Source organism: Nycticebus coucang, chromosome 12 (genome assembly GCF_027406575.1).
Source record: "Nycticebus coucang isolate mNycCou1 chromosome 12, mNycCou1.pri, whole genome shotgun sequence".
NCBI classification, from domain to species: domain Eukaryota; kingdom Metazoa; phylum Chordata; class Mammalia; order Primates; family Lorisidae; genus Nycticebus; species Nycticebus coucang.
In genome coordinates this window covers 112,381,889-112,400,850 of record NC_069791.1, presented here as the reverse complement: position 1 = coordinate 112,400,850, position 18,962 = coordinate 112,381,889, and the positions used below count along the sequence as shown (strand labels likewise).

At 46.5% G+C, this 18,962-nt stretch overlaps 1 protein-coding gene across 2 annotated transcripts; it reads left to right on the top strand.

The window, feature by feature from the left end:
• Positions 1 to 2,689: 2,689 nt before the first annotated feature.
• Positions 2,690 to 18,694, top strand: PLA2G10 (phospholipase A2 group X). 2 transcript variants are annotated; one of them, XM_053557678.1, is made up of 4 exons: positions 2,690 to 2,812; positions 5,577 to 5,727; positions 7,273 to 7,379; positions 18,492 to 18,694. In XM_053557678.1, exons 1-4 carry the CDS (start codon positions 2,743 to 2,745, stop codon positions 18,632 to 18,634), a joined length of 471 nt encoding a protein of 156 aa, XP_053413653.1. In that variant the 5' UTR covers positions 2,690 to 2,742; the 3' UTR covers positions 18,635 to 18,694. The 2 variants fall into 2 exon arrangements, with proteins under 2 accessions (XP_053413653.1, XP_053413654.1); XM_053557679.1 differs by lacking the exon at positions 18,492 to 18,694 and adding an exon at positions 8,528 to 8,572.
• The last annotated feature ends 268 nt before the right edge of the window (positions 18,695 to 18,962 follow it).

Here is an 18,962-nt window from a genome sequence, read left to right as displayed (position 1 = left end):
ATTGCTTTATGGCCAGTTTTTACACATAGACGTTGAGGGAGATTTAGAGTACTATTTGTAGGTTTTATGGCTGGCTTTTGGGGAAAAGGTTTTTAGTTTCTATGACCCACCTTGGGGAGGAGGGATCCTAGTTTCTATGCTAGTCTCAGGAGAGAAGGGAGTTGAGAAACAAGAAGGCAGGAGAAGGTCAGAGAAAAACTTTTGCTTCTGAGGCTCCTTCTGAGGCCTTGATTTTGGGAAATTGTTTTCTGAGCCCCGACAGGGGGGAAGTGATAATCTCTCAACAAGAGGGTCAGCAAATATTGTGAATGATACCTGGTCTTCAGGAATCTTTTTGTTTTGTTTTTCTTGTTTTTTTGTTTTCTTCACTACCAATATACACTCTCTAACTTCCTTCTCTCTCTCAATAACCAGTCTATGGTTTCAAAACCTTTATTGTAAGAAAATGTTTTCTTCCAAGTGACCCAAATCTGGAGAAAGTCATTGATTTCCTGCTTGGAGCTTCACGCCTAAATTGTCCACCAGGTGGAGCATCTTCCCCACATTCTAAGAATCCTCTTGCAATTCAAGGTTCTTTGAAGCTTTCCAGCCTTTTTTACGTAGGTGTGTTCCTCTGCCTTCCAAGTTTTTGCTCCGTTTTTCATCCTCTAGTCTGGAAAATTCTTTGACCTCACTGCCACCACTGAGCTGGCTGGGGGAGAGGTGGACAATTTCTGTCTTCTGCCTCATATCCTCTTGGCTTCAGCTCAGATTCCAGCAGGGGCTTTGACCCATCTCACACACTTCCCACCCTGCTCCCTCGAAATTGGATACAGCAACCTGGGATGAGTGCTTCTCTCATTTGTCTGTTGGAGAGTTATGACATGATTTCTAGATGGATCCTGAGGAGATCCCTTTGGGTTAAGTCTCAGCTGCCCTCCATGCAGCCATCGCTATAAACACACCCTTGTTCTATCTTTTCTCTTTTCTCCTTCACTCTCCCAGTCTCTCTCTCTCTGCTTCCTGGATCCACTTTCTGGAATCATACACCTGCTCCAGAGTCCTGAGTCCAGGCCCTGCTTTCATTTAGGACCATGAAGCATCATTCTGGATCCCACAGCCCTGGGCCTTCCTCTGTCACCGACCAGGTCTTATCCTCATGTCCCTCAGCACTTTCATGCCTGTCCCTCAGCCCATTGTGAGTTCCTTGAGGCAGGAGCGGCCTGATGTCACACTGTAGCCCTAATACAGGGCCTGTTCTTGAGGATGTGCTTGACCCACACTGGGGGCTAAGTGATGAATGAGTGAAGAATTGAATAACTTTGTGATTAGCCCTGTCTTCTACATACTAACCAGTTTCCTGTTCTGTCCCTGCCGTGAGATCAGTTTTCTCATCTGTCAAATGGGCATCCTATGCTCCTCCTTAAGCTGCAGTCTCAAAGATCCTATACTCCTCCTTAGGCTTTAGTCTCAAAGCAAACATTGGCATGATGCCCTTGGCCATCTGCAGGGATCCACCCTGGACCAGGGCTATGAGCACTGGGGTAGGAGGAGCCCCAATTGCTTGGCCTGATTCTGAGCTAGACCAGGTCCTGATAAGTACATCACCCCGAGCCTCATTACTCACATCCTCTGCAATCCCAAGTCTTGGGATGTCTGTAACCCACATTCTATGTGGGTTCAGCAGACTGCTGTATACAAGAGAGAGGAGTGCAGACTTTGCTAACATGCAAGTGCTCCTGAGTGTGGCCAAAAAGGACTGGAGCCTCAGATGCTCATAGAAGGAGGCAGAGAAGGGCTTGGCCTTGGAAGAAATGAGTTTAGAATGGTGGCTCCCCTGCTTCTTGGCTGTTAGCTTCTCTGATCCTCAATATCTTTGTGTGAAAGGGAATGCCTGGGGCCTGAGGTTGTGATAAGATCATGCACCCGCTGCTAGTGGCACCCTGGAGACATGATATCACCTTCATTATCATTGTCTTTGCCAGAGACAGGAGGAGGGGCCTAGGCTTCCGTTCTCAGAAGTAGGAGAGGAGAGAACAAGGGAAGTTGGTGACTGGGCAGCAGACAGCACAGTGTCTACATCGTGGACTGCCAAGCCATCTCTTTTCAATATGGAGCACATATTGTGTGTACCTTCCTAGCTCACACAGTCCCTTGGGCAGATGAGACACTTTAAAGAGAAAGGTAGGGGCCCCTGGCTTGCTCAGACACAGTTGCAACACCTCTGTCCTCACACCTTTCCAGGGCCATCTTTTACCGGAACCCACTGTGACCTTGGGCAAATCGTTGGCTGCCTCAGTTTCCCCACTGTGGTGGTGGTGGTGGGATTGTAGAGAATTGATTTCGAGGGGTGTCAGATGTGCAAAATGTCCTAAAATTTAAGGCAAATTCAGCACTATCCCTCCCCCAAGTCCTCTGCTCCTTTTGGGTGCCCAGCTGAGCGCCAGGAGAGTGTGGCGGGGAGCAATAACGTCAACAGAGTGCCTTTTTGCTCATTTACTCCACCGGAGCCTAACGCCCTCCTGGCCCCAGCGCCGCACCTGGCCTCTCCAGCCCTCCAGGTGACCAAGATGCAGAGGTGAGGACCTGCGCTGCATGGCCCAGGTGCCGGCCCCTGCCTGGCTCCGCCCTGCGGGAAAGTGAGGCCGGGGGCGGGGCGCGGCGGCCGGGGTTGGGGGCGGCCGGGCTGGTGACTACCCCACCGCCCAAATGGCCCTCACCTGCCACCCTCGGTCGGGACCGCGACCTCTGTGCCCGCCAATCATGCTGCTGCTGCTGCTGCTGCTGCTACCGCTGCTGCTGTTGCTGGAACCTGGACCCGGACCCAGTGCCGGTGAGTGAGGACCCAGGAGCTCCCAGGACTCGCCAGCTCTCCAGCTCTCCGTAGGGCAGGAGCCGTCCTTCCCACCGCGGCTTCTAACATTCACCCACTCATCTTTCCTGGGAACCTGGGAGCTCTAGACCACACTCAGGGACTCTAAAGTAGCCCAGCCTTTCCCTTGGGGCTCAGAGTCCTCTGCAGACATCCTTCTGCCAGCCCTCTCCAAGCAACTTGGAGCCTCCACACTGGGGTCCTGGGCACTGACCCTTCACTCCACCTGTCCATGGGGGAGAAGCAGCAGGTGGACACGAGAGGGGAGAGGATTGGGACCGGGTGGAGGGGCTGGGCTTGGGGGAGGAAGAGCAAGTGTTACCCTTCTCATCCACGGTGGAGCCCCCTCAGTGAGGTACCCTTGGTGATGGCCTGTTTCCAGGGTGCACAGATCCATGCACTCACAGGTATCTACAGGCTGTAAGCACAGAGAAGCAGAGCCCCTGGACTCACCTGGGCACTTAGGTGCATGGCTCACACAGGCCCAGACTGCATACACAAGCAAATAGCCTATGGAGCACACGTGCACACACAACTCAAGGAAAACAGAGACAGCCCCCAGGCACATCAGATGCACCCTGGACACACACACACACACACACACACACACTTATGTGCACATAGACCCTGGCACAGAGGATGCTCAGACAGCCCTGGCACTCCCAGAGGAGGCTTCAGTGGGCAGACAGAGCAAACAGACCCCAGCATGACCTGCCCCACCTCTGTTGGCACAGAGGGAGTGTTTTCCTTTATGCTAACCCAGTGCCTGGTGGCCGCCCATGCCTGGGCCTGCCACGGAGCAGTTCCTAAGCCTCTGAGATACCATAAAGTGATCAGGTCAGGGTAAGAGGGGACCTGTGGGGATAGCGTCAGGGTATGACATTAGGACTTGTCAGGGGGTGCTTAGCAGGGAAGTGTTCCCATTGGGCTTGGTGGATCCAGAGGTCACAGGACCTTTCCTGGAAACTCTGTCTGTGCCAGGGCATCCAGAGCTGCCCAAGTCAGAGATTTGCTCTCAAAATCCTGCCAGGCTGGAGGGTTCTCCCATGGGTAGACTGCACCGTGGTATCGGGAGGGCCCCTATGTCTATTGTGGGGCAAGGCAGATTCTGGAAGTAGGTAGCCCGTAAGCGGGATGAGGATGGGGTCCAGGTATTTGTGGCAGAGAGTGTAGGTGACAGGGTATAGAGAGGTAAGAGGGGTTGACTCCTGCCAGGCCTTGAGGCACAGTGATGCCCCAGAGCTTGTCCAGACTAAGAGGACACCCCAGGAGGTTTGAGGCAGAGACACAGGCCGCGGGAAGAGGGAAGCCTGTTCGTCAAAGAAGATGGGGAAGCTTTGAACTCTAGACTTACTTGTACATTTTCTTCCTATTGGATCCATCTCTGTTCCCCCAGACTAATATACTACTTTTTGAGCAAGGAAAAAAAAAACAAACTCAAATTTAAACTTGGTCTGGACTCCTCAAAAAAGTCAGTGTGATAAGAACATGTTGAAAGAGAAGAAAAATAAAAAAGAGATGAAAGAGAAGAGATGACCAAATGCAGCATCTGGACCTCCCCTGGATCCTCAGTCACCAAGCAGTGGAGAGGGGATTCCCAGGAAGTGCTCTGCTGCCCATGACCCTTGACTTTGTCACCCTGAAAGGCCACTTTCCCTTGCTATTAACATGCTAGGAGGGAGGAGCACTGGTTCGTGAGTCAGAGCCTGGGTTGGAGCCTCAGCCCGGGCTCTTGCTACCTTCCCCAGCTGGCCTACTCTTTCTCACCTGTCCAGTGCAAAGGTGCTAGTCACATCTACAAGTATTGGGCACTACTGTGTGTCAGAGCAGCACCAGGATCCAGAGAATTAATTGGGCTTGGGCTGAGAGGCTTCCCTGTCTGGGTACTGTGAATGAATGAATAAAAGGAGATGCAAAGGGCCCCGAGGCAGGAGCCCTCCTCAACGACAGGGACCCTACTTAGCGCATCTCTGATTCTCAGTGCCCAGAACAGGTAACTGGACAAATGTTTGATGCATAACTCACAATCTGACTGTATCCAGAGTTGATAGGACAGGGGATTGGGAAATGGGGCATTCCAGGAAGTGGGAGCAGCCTATGCAAAGGCCCAGGGGCATGATCTCTTCTGTACTACAGTCTGTGACTCCGCCCCCAACCCCTGCCCAAGGCTGCCTTGAAGATATTGATTATAGGGCGGCTCCTGTGGCTCAGTGAGTAGGGCGCCGGCCCCATATACCGAGGGTGGTGGGTTCAAACCCATCCCCGGCCAAACTGCAACAAAAAAATAGCTGGGCGTTGTGGCGGGCACCTATAGTCCTAGCTGCTTGGGAGGCTGAGGCAAGAGAATCACCTAAACCCAGGAGTTGGAGGTTGCTGTGAGCTGTGATGTCATAGCACTCTAACGAGGGTGATAAAGTGTAACTGTCTCTCTAAAAAAAAAAGATATTGATTATAGTAGTTAGGCCTTGTCAAGGGTAATGTGATTTTCATGCATTATCCCAATTCTATGAGTTGAGGTCCCCTTACCTCCTATTTCACAGACAAAGAAACAAGGCACAAAGAAGTTAGTAATTAGTCCAAAGTTATATAGCTAGGAAGTGAGATACAAACCCAGACAAGTCTGGCTGCAACATCCAGGCCTTTTTCAGGCCATTGTCCCTCTGTAGGGTCAGGGAAGCCCTGACATGCAGCCTCTGACCTTTGTTTACCACTACCACATTCCCAGCTTCTAGGAGGTCACATGTGCATCGACGTGGGCTCCTGGAACTGGCGGGTACTGTGAATTGTGTTGGCACCCGAACCCCCATTGCCTATGTGAACTATGGCTGCTATTGTGGCCTGGGTGGCCATGGCCAGCCTCGGGATGCCATTGACTGGTGAGTACATGCTTGGGCCTAAGCTAGAAAATATTCCACCCTTGGGGGTAGTTAAGACCTACCAGGAAATACCCAAAACCTTAGCACGTGATGCTCCCTTGTAGGCAGAGGACCTTCTGGGTAATGTGGCCACTGAGGCCAGGTCTTGGTGCCAGCTGCAATGGGTTGCTTACATTGCCTAAAAACTAATATAAAGGTAGCCAGATTATTATACTCTAGGGACTGCTCTGAGGCTCCCTGTGACTCCTCACAATAATCCCAATTCATAGACAAAGAAATTGAGGCACAGAAATATTAGGTAATGTGTCTGGGGACACACAGAGAGGAAAGTGGGAGCTGGTATTTGAACCTAGGCAGGATCTTGCTGCCATGTAAAACATGACTGCCATGTGCAAGTCTGGGGCTAAGATCTCTCTGTGACTTCCTCTCATTTCCTGTCACTGCCGTCTATGGAGACAGCCATGAAAGTCATCCCCATTTTAAAGATGAGAACCCTGAGGCTCAGAAAGGCTCAGTCACTCGTTTCCACAAAGCTCATAGGTAGCAGAGGGCAGAGTTTGGCTGCCTTTCCCCTAGCTTGGAGGTTGTGATAGTCACCAGGAGGTCTTTATTTACCCTCTTGTCTTGGATTCATCTGCTTTCCTCTGCGGGCTCCTGCACTCTGATTGTTTGGTTCCTTTGTGTCCTTCAGTCCTTCAGGAAGTCCTTCAGAAGTCTTCAGGAAGACTTCTCTGAACCCTAGCTGGGCCTGCCACCTTGTCTGGGCTCCCAGAGTCCCCAGGGCTTACACCAAATCTTAGCACTTCTCACCAAGCATGTGTTTGGAGGCTGTCTGCCTCCCTTACCAGACTGGGCTCCCTGAAATGCTGGCCTGTGCACACCAGGCCTCCTTGAGGGATTGGCAAAGTGTGGCTGATGGGCAGGTGGAGAGAACACCTGTGAATGAATGAGTGATTGACAGATATGGGGGGGGGGTTGTGAGTCTTCCTCTGGGAATTGTTCCACAGTAGATGTTTTCTGAGGTCCTATTATGTGGCAGGGTCTGGGCTGGGCCTTAGGACCCTGGATATAGATGCTAAGGCAGTTACCTTTATAAACCTGCCCTAAGGGAAAAGAACCTGGCTTTATGAGAGGATATATACTGGGGAGGTCAGGTGAGGCCTAATGACATCCTGTGCTGGGGGCTGGTGCTTGGGCTGAGATCTAGAAGACAGGAGTAGGCATGTAGCGTCCCAGGCAGAAGGTACAATGTGGGCAATGCCAGGAGGGGGCAGGGGCTTGGCTCACTCCAGGAACAGAGAGGCGGCTAGTGGAGCTGAAGCTCAGAGACTTGGAGTGGAACAGGCAAGTGGGCACGTGGCATGGTCTCAGCCAGGACTGGAGGTGGTACAGATGCTAGGGTCAGCACATGGGTCTTTCGAGGGACAAAGCTTAGACCTGAGGATGCTGGCTCCTTGGGGCTCTTCACTCACCCATAGTTCCAGCAAGGAAGGGTGGCCACACTGCCTTCACCCACCTGCCGGTCTGCCCATGTGACATCCACAGGTGCTGCCATCGCCACGACTGCTGTTATACTCATGCTGAGGAAGCTGGGTGCAGGCCCAAGATAGAGCGCTACTCCTGGCAATGTGTGAATCAGAGCATCCTGTGTGGTGAGTCCCTGGTGCCACACATGCCGACCTCCCACAAGTGTCCCCTGGACATCCCTACAGAGCCAGGCAACTATTCCATGCCCTATTGCACTAACATACCACTGCTTCCAATGCTCCATAGACCATGCTCGAGTTTATGTAATATAAGTGATCTTTATAGTGCAGAGCACTTGGGGGAAAAAAAACTAAGAAACCTATTTCTTCTATATCTGGACAAAAAGGAAGAAGGCAGAAACAACACTAGGTATAAATAACCTGAATGTGCATGAGAAGGGGGTTGAGTAAATAAATAATGTGGTCTCACTGTGAAAGACTGTAGGCTGGAGGGAGATTAAGGCCATGCCATATGATGACAGAGAAAGATGGTGAGTTAAAAAGCAAACTGTAGAATGATATTTCTAGTACAGCACCAATTGTGTGTTTGTTTAAAAAAAGGAAAAGAAAAAACAACTTGCAAAGTAATACCAAACTACTTTACTTGGCCATGTGTAGGTATATACAAAGGTCAGAAAAAGACAGGTAAGGGTATGCTCCAAACTGAGGATGACTGTGGTCATCTCTAGTGAAAAGATAAGGTTGAGGGGGCAATGGTACAAGGCAACTGCATGTTCTCTGTGTATTTTCATTATTTACAAAGAATGTCTTCGTGAGTTATTGTGAATTAAAAGTTTAAAAGGAAAGGAATATGTAGACTGAGGGTTTAAGGGTGAAGCAGACTGATGTCTACAACGTATTTTAAAGTACATCAGAACAAAACAAAACAAAAAGCAGATGGGTGGATAGAGAGAGGGATGGGCAGATAGGGGATAAGTGTTGAAGCAGAATATTCACCTGTGTGATGGATATACAAATGTTCTCTGAACAATTTCTTCAACTTCTCTGTGTTTGAAACTTTTCACAATAAAATGTTAGAAAAAAAAATTAAAGAAGATAGGAGGAGGGTCCCATCCCTCTATTTCCTCACCTCCAACCACAGTGTGGAAGCTTCTCAGCAGGGGGTCTGGCTCCTCCTTGGCAGGGTGTGATGACGCCCTGTGCAAGGAGGGCCAGAGGCCATGGCTGGGTCCCATCCTAGTGGACAGAGGTGTGTAGAACCCAGACTGAGCCTGTACCCTGAGTGCCCATTTCCTTGACCCTTCTTGCCTAAGATTGAGCCAGATGAGAGTGGCCTCTTCCCCCTTGGAAACCCCAGGAGAAGCCCGTTCCCTTCCTGGGACATACCTTCATCTGTACAAAGTGGATATAATCACATTATAAACTGATGTCCCTTGGACCACGTTTGTCCTGTAAATGTTTTTCTTTACCTACATAGCATTTGGAAAAAACTATTTGAGCTAATATTTGAAAAACCAAAATATCTCACATAAAGACCTGAACTTCTGAATGTTTAGATTTCCTTAAAAAAATGGAGGCTTTAACCCAGTAGCCAACATCGGCCGGAGTTTAGAGGGGCTGCCACTTACAGGCAGGGCTGTCTCTCATCTGCCTCTGACCCCACTACACCCTACTTTCTGTCTGACATTAAGGACAAATGTTGATTACTATATATCATATTCTTTGTGCTGTTGATTTTGTTATAAAAGAGAAATATTTCTTTCTTTTTTTTTTTTTTTTGTGGTTTTTTTGGCCAGGGCTGGGTTTGAACCCGCCACCTCCGGCATATGGGACTGGCGCCCTACTCCTTGAGCCACAGGCGCCGCCCTAAAAGAGAAATATTTCTAACAAACCCAGGACAACAGAAGGTAGAGCAAAGGAGCTGAGGGTTTCAAGAAAAGCAAGTGTCCTGAGGCCACTGACACGTGAGGATGAAGAGCATCCTGTGTCTGATGTGCTGCCTTTGCTTCACTGGGGTGCCTGCCCTGGTGAACACAGTGAGCTTACAAACCTTCGCCTATGGGTCAATAGCTTCTGCCTTAGTTCATTTCTAATCATGCGAGCAAGGGCAAGTTCTTGTCTCTCAGATCCTCAGTTTTCTCATCAATAAACTGAGGTAAAAATCAAGGCTACCTGTATGAGGACAGAATGACAATGATATGATGCTTCATGCTTATGGAGGCCCTGGAAGAAGAGAGAAGAGCTCCAACACGGACCTCAGTGGGGAAGACACAGCTGGTGCCCACTGAGCATGCAGCTTGGCGTGAACTCAGTGCAAAGTAACTCTGAACCCCAAAAGGTGGAAAGTTATTTGTCTCGCAATTTTCTTTTCATCTTTCTAATTGTGTGGAGGGGAAAGTCTCAGTTCAGTGCTACTCTAGCTTTAACATCTCTTAAACACTTGCTGACCCGTTTTCAACAGCAAGAGCAGGCTTCTGACTTATTTTATTTAAGAACAATTGTATACCTCAATCTAATTTTGGCTTTTAAAAAAATTCCCTGTGCCTATCTACCTGCCTATAAGTTTATTTCTCTTTAACTACAGCAATGTGTATTTAATGAGGATAATTCTCACATAAACCATTCTCACATCATAGTATACATTTTATATAAATAACCTACTACTAAGGTTAAAAGAAAAATAACACTACAGCGAAAAATGTTGTTTGTCTTGGGGCAATCTTACCTGATTTTGAAACAAAGCAGTAAGACATTTTTAAGATTACATTCTGATGTTTGATGTTTTCCATTATGGTTTCCTTTCAAATGAATATTAATTAAACAGCTAGATCAATTGAAAAAACTAAGGCCAGACACAATGTCTCACACCTGAAATCCTAGCACATGGGTGGATCTCCTGAGCTCAGGAGTTTGGGACCAGCCTGAGCCAAGAGTGAGACTCTCACTTTAAAAAAAATAGCCAGGCGCCTATAGTTCCAGCTACTAGAGAGGCTGAAGCAAGAAGATTGCTTGAGCCCAAGAATCTGAGGTGGCTGTGAGCTGTGATGCCACAGCACTCTACCGAGGGTGACAAAGTGACACTTTATCTCCAAAATAAAACACTAGGAAGTGAGCAGTAGTTCAGACAGAATATAGGTAAGACTTGAATTGAATTTAGGCAGTGAGACTTAAAGTTCTCTGAAGTGGCTCCATCCCTTTTATTTCTATTTTCTTTTAAATGAAAATTAATATAACATTAAAAACCATTTTCAAGTGTACAGTTCAGTGATATTTACTATATTCAAATGTTGTCCAAAAATAACCAAGACATTTTCTTTTTCTTTTTTTTTTTTTGTAGAGACAGAGTCTCACTGTACCGCCCTCGGGTAGAGTGCCGTGGCGTCTCACGGCTCACAGCAACCTCTAACTCTTGGGCTTACGCGATTCTCTTGCCTCAGCCTCCCGAGCAGCTGGGACTACAGGCGCCCGCCACAACGCCCGGCTATTTTTTTGTTGCAGTTTGGCCGGGGCTGGGTTTGAACCCGCCACCCTCAGCATATGGGGCCGGCGCCCTACTCACTGAGCCACAGGCGCCGCCCAACCAAGACATTTTCATCATTGCCCCTCAAAAACCCCAGGCCCATGGGGCAGGTCCATTCCTTCCTTCCTTCTAGTCTGCTCTCCGTCTCTGTGAACTTGCCTGATGTAGACTTTGCATGGAAGGAGAGTCATGCAGTACGTGATCTTTGTGTCTGGTGTCTGTCACTTAGCAGAGTGTTTCTGAGGTTCATTCATGCTCTGGTGTGTGTTAGTGCAGCTATTCATGGACAAATTCGAATAGCTGTTTTCAATGCTTTGGAGATTACTGAGCCATATATACCTCTGTGTTTTACTTTTTGAGGAAACACCAAACTTTTCAACAGCAGATACACCATTTTATATTCTCACTAGTGATGTATGAGGGATCCACTTTCTCCACCTCCATACCAACACTATTTTCTAGGTTTAGTGGATATGAGGTAATCTCTCACTGCGATTTTGATTTGCGCATCTTGTCATGTGCTGCTTAGCCATTTTTATATGTTCTTTGGACAAATGTCTATTCAACCCATTTGGAATTAAGCTGTTTATCTTTTTGTTGTTGAGTTGTAAGACTTCTTTATATATCCTGGGTACTGAACCTGTATCTGATGTATCATCTGCAAATATCTTCTCCCGTTCTGTAGGTGGCCTTTTCACTTTTTTGATAATATCCTTGATACAAAAAAGGGTTTTGATTTTGATGAAGTTCACCTTATCTGTTTTGCTTTTTGTTGTTCGTATTTTTGATGTCCTAAGAATCCACTGTGAAATCCAAGCTTAAGAAGGTTACCCCTGTTTTCCTTTTAATAGTTTTAAATTTTTACCTCTTATATTTAGATTCATTTCAAGTTAATATTTACACATGGAGTTAGGTAGGAGGGTTTAGCTTCATTCTTCTGCATGTGGTTATTCAGTTCTCTCAGCACCATTTGTTGAAGAGATTCTTTGTTCCCCACTGAATGGCTTTTGTCCTGGATGGATGAGGCTCCATTGCTTTTTTTTTTGGGTTTGAGTTTTAAGTTTATTTGCAGACTTCCCAAGTTGAAAATGAGCACACAAGGCTCCATTGCTTTGAGCTAATGGCCTGACCAAACTGAGCCTCAGTCTCCTCACCGGGAAGATGGGTGTTGTGAAGATGAGAAAAGGGTTTAACATGATAAACAGCCTGAGAGGGATTTTTCTCTCTTTCTCCTCTCTGACTTCTGCTTACTTCCTCTAAAGCAGCGGTTCTCAACCAGTGGGTTGTGACCCCTTTATAACAATGAAAATACATTGCAGCATTAGGAAGGTTGAGAACCACTGCTCTAAAGACAGAATTAAAGACCTGATGTAATCTTTACTAAAACTCCAGTTTCTGCTGATTTGGTCTGATCTGATCTGCTGATTTGGTCTGATCTGGAGCTTTATCATAAAGCTTCCTAGAAGGAGATTTTTAGATATGTATGGATTCTCGGCCATAACTCCTTACTACGAATTAGGGGGTGGCCTAAGAGCAAAGCTGAATTAATACGGGGACACAATATAGATTTTTATTAGAACTGAAAATGCCCCAGGCATCATCTCATTCAATCCTCTTATTTAGAGTTAGGAAAGAGTAAGTAACTTGTCCCTAAAATGCCCCCTTCCAGTGTGGGCAGAGAGGAGGTGAAAGGGGGCCTGAATGGGAAATCTGCTAAATATCTTTCCCTTCTCCCTTCAATTTGCATGTTCTGTTGGTTTCTACCCATGTCAGAATGATGTTTATAAAATTCCAGTGTGTTTGCTGGTGGAGTCTATGCCTGTTTACAGAACTGTCCTCCCTGAACCAAACGAAAAGAACCAAAACACCTATTATGGATTCTTGGCTAAAAATATTACCTTATTCTGTTTGGAGATATTTTAAACATAGTTGTTTGTTTAATTACAGGTTTGGCCCATCTTCCATTTATGGGCCTGACTTAAATATATTAAAATTTTTTTAAGTATAATAATATTTACTGGCAAGTCTTAATTTTAAGCCTAACCTTTGGGAGATATTTTCCCTTTTAAGTTTTATTCTTCTTGAAAAATGTTCTGCCATTGGGTTTCTGAGACCATGGAGCAATGGGGTCAAGTCTTGCTTTTGAAAGTCTCTTTCTTGCTTTGGGAGAAGAGTAGGAGGGCAAGAGGGGTACAGGTGTTGGATCAGGAGATTCTGGTTGGATCCTGGTCTGCCTCTTCCCAGTTGTGTGACGTTGAACAAGTTACTGAACCTCACTTTCCTCATGGAGCCTCACTTTCCTCATCCATGAAATAGGAATAACAGAAGATTGTTGTTGGGTTTGTGTGAGTACTGGAGACAATGCCTAGCTTTTCTATATTCTTAATAAATGTTATTGAGAATCTGCTCTGTGTCAGGCTTCATGCTAAGTTTTGGGCAATACAGAGCAGCAAGGTGCTGTAGTCTAAAAGGAGGAGAGGCTGGGCACAGTGGCTCTCTCAGAGGAGAGAGAGTACCTGTAATCCAAGTACTTTGGGAGGCTGAGGTGAGAGGATCAAGATCACTTGAGGCCAGGAGTTCCATACCAGCCTGGGCAACATAGTCAGACCCTCTTTCTATTAAAAAAAAAAAAAAGTAGCCAGGTATGGTGTCAAATGCTTAGATGCCTGCTACTGGGAAGACTGAGGCAAGAGTATCACTTGAACCCAGGAATTCAAAGCTGCTCCAGCCTGGGTGACAGAGTGAGACCCTGTTTCCTAAAAAAAAAAAGAAAGAGAATAGTGCATTGCCAAGCATTTTTGTAAGTACTATATACCTATAAAATAAAGTGGATTAAGTACTGTACCTACTAAATCATGAATAGACTTTGAAAATGTGTTGTTAAGTGAAAGAAGCTAGACACAAAAGGTCACATATCGCATGATTCCATTTATATGAAATCTCCAGCCCAGGCAAGTAGAAAGCAGACTGGTGGTTGCCAGGGACTCAGGAGAAGGGAATGGGGATTGACTGCTTAAGGGGTAATAAAAATGTTTTAGAGCTGGATAGATGCACAGCATTGTGAGCGAACTGTATGCCCCTGACTTATACACTTTAAAATGGTTAATAATAATTAATTTTATTTTGTGAAATTTTTGCCTCAAAAAGAAAACAGGAGTATAAGGTGAGGGGTCCTCTTATTTTATTTTATTTTTTATTTGAGATTTATATAAGGGTACAAACAAGTAGGTTATATTGTTTGCATTTGTTAGATAAAGTCCAAGTTGTATTTGAGCCCTTCATCCAGGAAGTGGGTGGTATACTCTTACATTATGCCCGTTAGCTTACCAAACCCTCTCCTCCTCCCTCGTCCCCCACCATTCAGATGAAGCTCAATCCACAATTGCCAAGATGTGGAATCAACCCAAGTGCCCATCAATTGATGAATGAATTATGGTGGTGTATATATACCACGCAGTACTATTCAGCCATAAAAAAGATGGAGACTTCACATCTTTTATACTTACCTAGACAGATTTGGAGAATACCCTCCTAAGTAAAGCATCATAAGAATGGAAAAGAAAGTATCAAATGTATCAATACTTAATATGAAACCAATAGATGAACAACTACACTCCCACGGGAGAAGGGTCCTCTTTTATTGAGGGGTTGGGGTAAGAGACAATCTCACTGGAGGAGATACTGGAACAGCCCTGGGGTGGGGATGAGTGCCTGGGTGGTCTGAGGAGCCCAAGGAGGACAGTGAGGCTGGACCAGAGTCTGCCAGGGCGAGAACAGCAGGCAACCACATAAGAGAGCAGTGAGAGCTGAGTGGTGGGCACTGGAGGCTTCCTCTGAGAGAGGGGGAGAGCCAGGGAGGGTTCTTTGAGTTTTTTTGTTTTTGTTTTTTTCAGTAGAGTGCAGTGTCATCACAGCTCACAGCTACCTTAAACTCTTGGGATTAAGTGATTCCCTTGCCTCAGCCACCCAAGTAGCTGGGACTACAGGCACCTGCCACAACACCCGGCTATTTTTTGGTTGTAGTTCTTATTGTTGTTTAGCAGGCCAGGGCCTGGTTTGAACCTGCTAGCCTCAGTATGTGGCTGGAGCCCTACCCACTGAGCTATGAGTGCCAAGCTGTCAGGGAGGGTTTTGAGCAGAGGAGGGACATGATCTGATACGCATTTTAGACAAATCACTCTGGCTGCATGGAACATATCCTGGAGGGAGCACGAGTGAATGCTGGGTGCTGGTCATGAGCCTGTTGTGCTAGTCTTGGTGATATGTGGCTTGGGCAGGGGGAGGACATTGAAGATGGTGCAAGGGGTTGGCTTTTGGAGAAGTTTGGCCAGAAAGTAGAACCACAGGATTTTCTGGGGATGAGTGAGGGTATGAAGGGGGAAGGAGCTGGCCAGAGTGTTTGTCCCAGTCGTTCTGTGCTCTCCTGTGGGCTGGCATGGGGCTATCGTCAGGAGTCCCCTCCACAGTGCATCACTCACTCTGAGGTGTCCACCGAGCAGCAGCCCATGGAGAGTTTATGGGCAGGAGGGTGCACTGCTACACTGGCCGGTCCTATTACCAATTTTTGCACGTGTTATTTTTATCTATCATCTGGCTATCTATCCATTCATCTAAGCATTCATTTATTAATATATAATTTTTAAAAATTCAGGCCAGGTGCAGTGGCTCACGCCTAGCACTCTGGAAGTCTGAAGCAGGAAGATCCCTTGAGACCAGGAGTTTGGGACCAGCCTGAACAAGAACATGAACCCATCTGTACAAAAAAATAGAAAATTTATAGAAAAATTAGCCAGATGTGGTGGGTGCCTGTACTCCTAGCTTTATTTTTTTTAAATATGGCGGTATTTTTTTTTATTTTTGTCTTAAGTATAAGCTGTGGTCCCTGTCATTAAAATTCTACTAGACCATCCTGTTATAAACCTGAATTATAAAGGTGGGATCAAGGATGCCCCATCCCTTGTTGGGGACAGACACACCAACAGGCATTAGGCAGAGGGGACTGTGCCAGGCTGGGCCCTGCTCCCCTTGCCCTTTCCTGGATCTCTCTTCTGTGAGATGAGGGTGCTGATGGCACTACCCTGAGAGGGCGAGATGCCATGCGACCACAGGGTCCTTTGCCTGTTGCCTGTCTCTGCGTAGCTGCTCACTAAGCACCAGCTCCCACTGTTGCTACTTTTATTGTTAGTTGTTTAATGGATCATAACAGGCAGTTTACAGAGTGTGTAAACAATAGCTTTTGGAGTTGGGAGTGTCAATGTTCTGTCCTCCTTCCCAATTATGTTTCTTAGAGTATGGGAAGCTTAACAAATGAATTTAAGTGAGATTTTTCCCTGTCAGTCCTGTGTTATCCCAATGAGGCAAGAAGGAAGTGTAAATTGTGTGATGATCTAACTAGTAGTAAAGAAGTGAAAGCTGTATGCTTACTAATCTCTCCTTTTTAAAAAAAATCAAGGTCCGGGCGGTGCCTGTGGCTCAAAGGAGTAGGGCCCTGGCCCCATATGCCGGAGGTGACAGGTTCAAACCCAGCTCTGGCCAAAAACTGCAAAAAAAAAAAAAAAAAAAATCAAGGTCCTTCAAACTGGGTGCTCATAGCCTTTAAGCAGGCAGCAGATCCAACAAGACTTTAATACTAGAGCCTAATCTTCGCTGGGCTTTGTTGGTGGTGTTCTTTGTTTTTGCCCAGTAGTTTTAAAAATCAGTTCATTATATTCATGGTATAAGATTTTTGTTTTCTATCATGGCAGTGATCGAATTTATTTAATGTAATCAATATGACTTAATCTAATTGAGATTTAAGAGATCATGAATTTAACAATTGAATTAATATTAAAAAGGGAGGGGAATCCCCTGGGGCCTGACAAACAAACAAAAGCAGTAAGCTTTTTTTTTTTTTTTTTTTGACAGAGTCTCACTCTGTCGCCCTGGGTAGGGTGTCATGGCGTCATCATAGCTCACAGCAACTTCAAACTCTTGGGCTCGAGCCATCTTCTTGCCTCATCCTCCTGAGTACAGGCACCTGCCATGACACCTGGCTAATCTTTGTTTTTTGTTTTCATATTTTTAACAGAGATAGGATCTTCCTCTGGCTTAGGCTGGTCTCAAACTCCTGAGCTCAAGCAATCCACCCACCTAAGCCTCCCAGAAAGCTGGAATGTACGGGCATGGGCTGCCATGCCCAGCCTAAAAGGAGTAATCTTGAAGTGGCCATGGCCCTGAGTGAGTTGGGGAATCACTGTATAGAGGCATGCAGATGACCTGGGTCTTGTTTCCTTGCCCAAGTTAGGGTGCAGTCTTGCAATTATAGCTCACTGTAGCCTCAAACTCCTGGGCTCAAGTGATCCTCCTGCCATAGCCTCCCAAGTAGTTGGAACTGCAATCATGGGGCACCGCATCTGGCTAATTTTTAAACATTCTTTTAGAGACAGGGTCTTGTGGTGCTGCCCAAGTGGGTCTCAAACCCCAGCCTTAAGCAATCCTCCCACTTTAGCTTTCCAAAAATGTATTAGGATCACAGGCATGAGCCACTATACCCAGATAAATCCTTTTCATTAGCTCGCCTCACAGAAGGGCTGGAAAGATGATGACCAAAGGGTCCCAGACCCCCATCCACCACTCTCTCCCCTCATGGCACTGCCCCATCTCTCTCTCTCTCCCTGGGTCTTACTCCTGGAGAGAAGCTGAACTTTCTGACTCTCATGCATTATTTCTCTTTGTTTTCCAAGTAATTTGTGCTCTTTAAAGATTAGCTGGCAGTTTAAGGAGGTCAGTTTCTACTTCCTGAGCACCTACTGTATGCCCCACATCTTACCGAGTTGGTCTCTTTTTATTCTCTTAACAGCCCATAGAAATGGGTGCTATTGTTATCTGCATGTTGCTCTGAGGAAATGGAGTATGGGAAGAGACACTCCTAAAGGTGCAAGGCTGCCAATTCCGGGGCTGAGCTGGCAGATTCCAAGCCTCATGCTTCCTCACTCTTGTGGGAATCTGGAGGGATTTAATAGTGGATTTTTTTCATTTATGTGAATAATTAAGAGCCCACGCTAAAAGGCAGTGGTGACATGATGAAGTGACATATCCATAGCTGTTGAAGGCATAAGATTAATAAGGTAAGACTTGAAGATGACAAAATCTTTCCAAGTCAAATAATACATGTCTAGTTGTGGAATTTCCAAGACAGAAAGACGCTTGTCTTTAGGTGGCAACCTTTGCCAAGACAAAGGGGTGAGGTGAAGTACATGATTGTTACCTATAGTAAGCTGTTTTTTTCTTGAAGAACATCTGAAAGTCTTGGAACAAGGAGGCAGAGATGCGCAGGTGGGAGCACTTTATGTAGGTTTCTCATCCTGGCTGCCCAGTAACCCTGCAGAGTGGAGAATGAGAACATTTTATGGAGGACTTGCACTGAGACAGGTTGGGCAAGATCCCAGTGCTCAGGCACAGTAGAGCAGGCAGCCCACACCCAAGAGCCTACTGTCTCATCTAAGTGGATCCTCAAGTAGTGTAATATTCATGCAGAAAAGAAGTCTACAGACTTTGGCCTCTGCCATCTGAAACTGATTACCTTTCTGAAAAATGAGGCTGATATCACCAGCCTCCTGGGGTTGCCGTGCTGGAGAAGATCACCCCGGGAACCGTCATGTGTCACAGAGAAGTACAATTTATGTCTTGTCCTGACTCCAGCTTTACTGGCTCTTCTCATGGTTGCCCCTGAGTCTCTGCAGGACCCTCTCTAACCTCAGTTTCCCCACTTCTTCCAGGACCAGCAGAGAACAAATGCCAAGAACTCTTGTGCAAGTGTGACCAGGAGATTGCTTACTGCTTAGCTGGAACTGAGTACAACTTAAAACTCCTCTTCTACCCCCAGTTCCTATGTGAGCAGGACTCACCCAAGTGTGACTGACTAGCTCCATTGCACAACATTCTTTTGCAAAGGGGAATAAAGCTCCTTCTCAAGAATGAACAACAGTATTCAGTTTTTTACAGGAGGGAATGGAAGCCAAGTGATAAAGCCACAGCCCTTGTGTTTGCTTTCTTTCCCCATTCTGGAACTCAGGGCTAGAGTCTATCTCTTTTCCAGTTTGATTGAGGTCAAAAGTCCTGGGCCTAGTTTATAAAACCATGATTGTATTTAGGACTGTGTTGAATTTGGTACCACTCTTGAGGTTTGACATTTATGAAAAATTGGTCTTTGGGTGGCGCCTGTGGCTCAAAGGAGTAAGGCGCCAGGC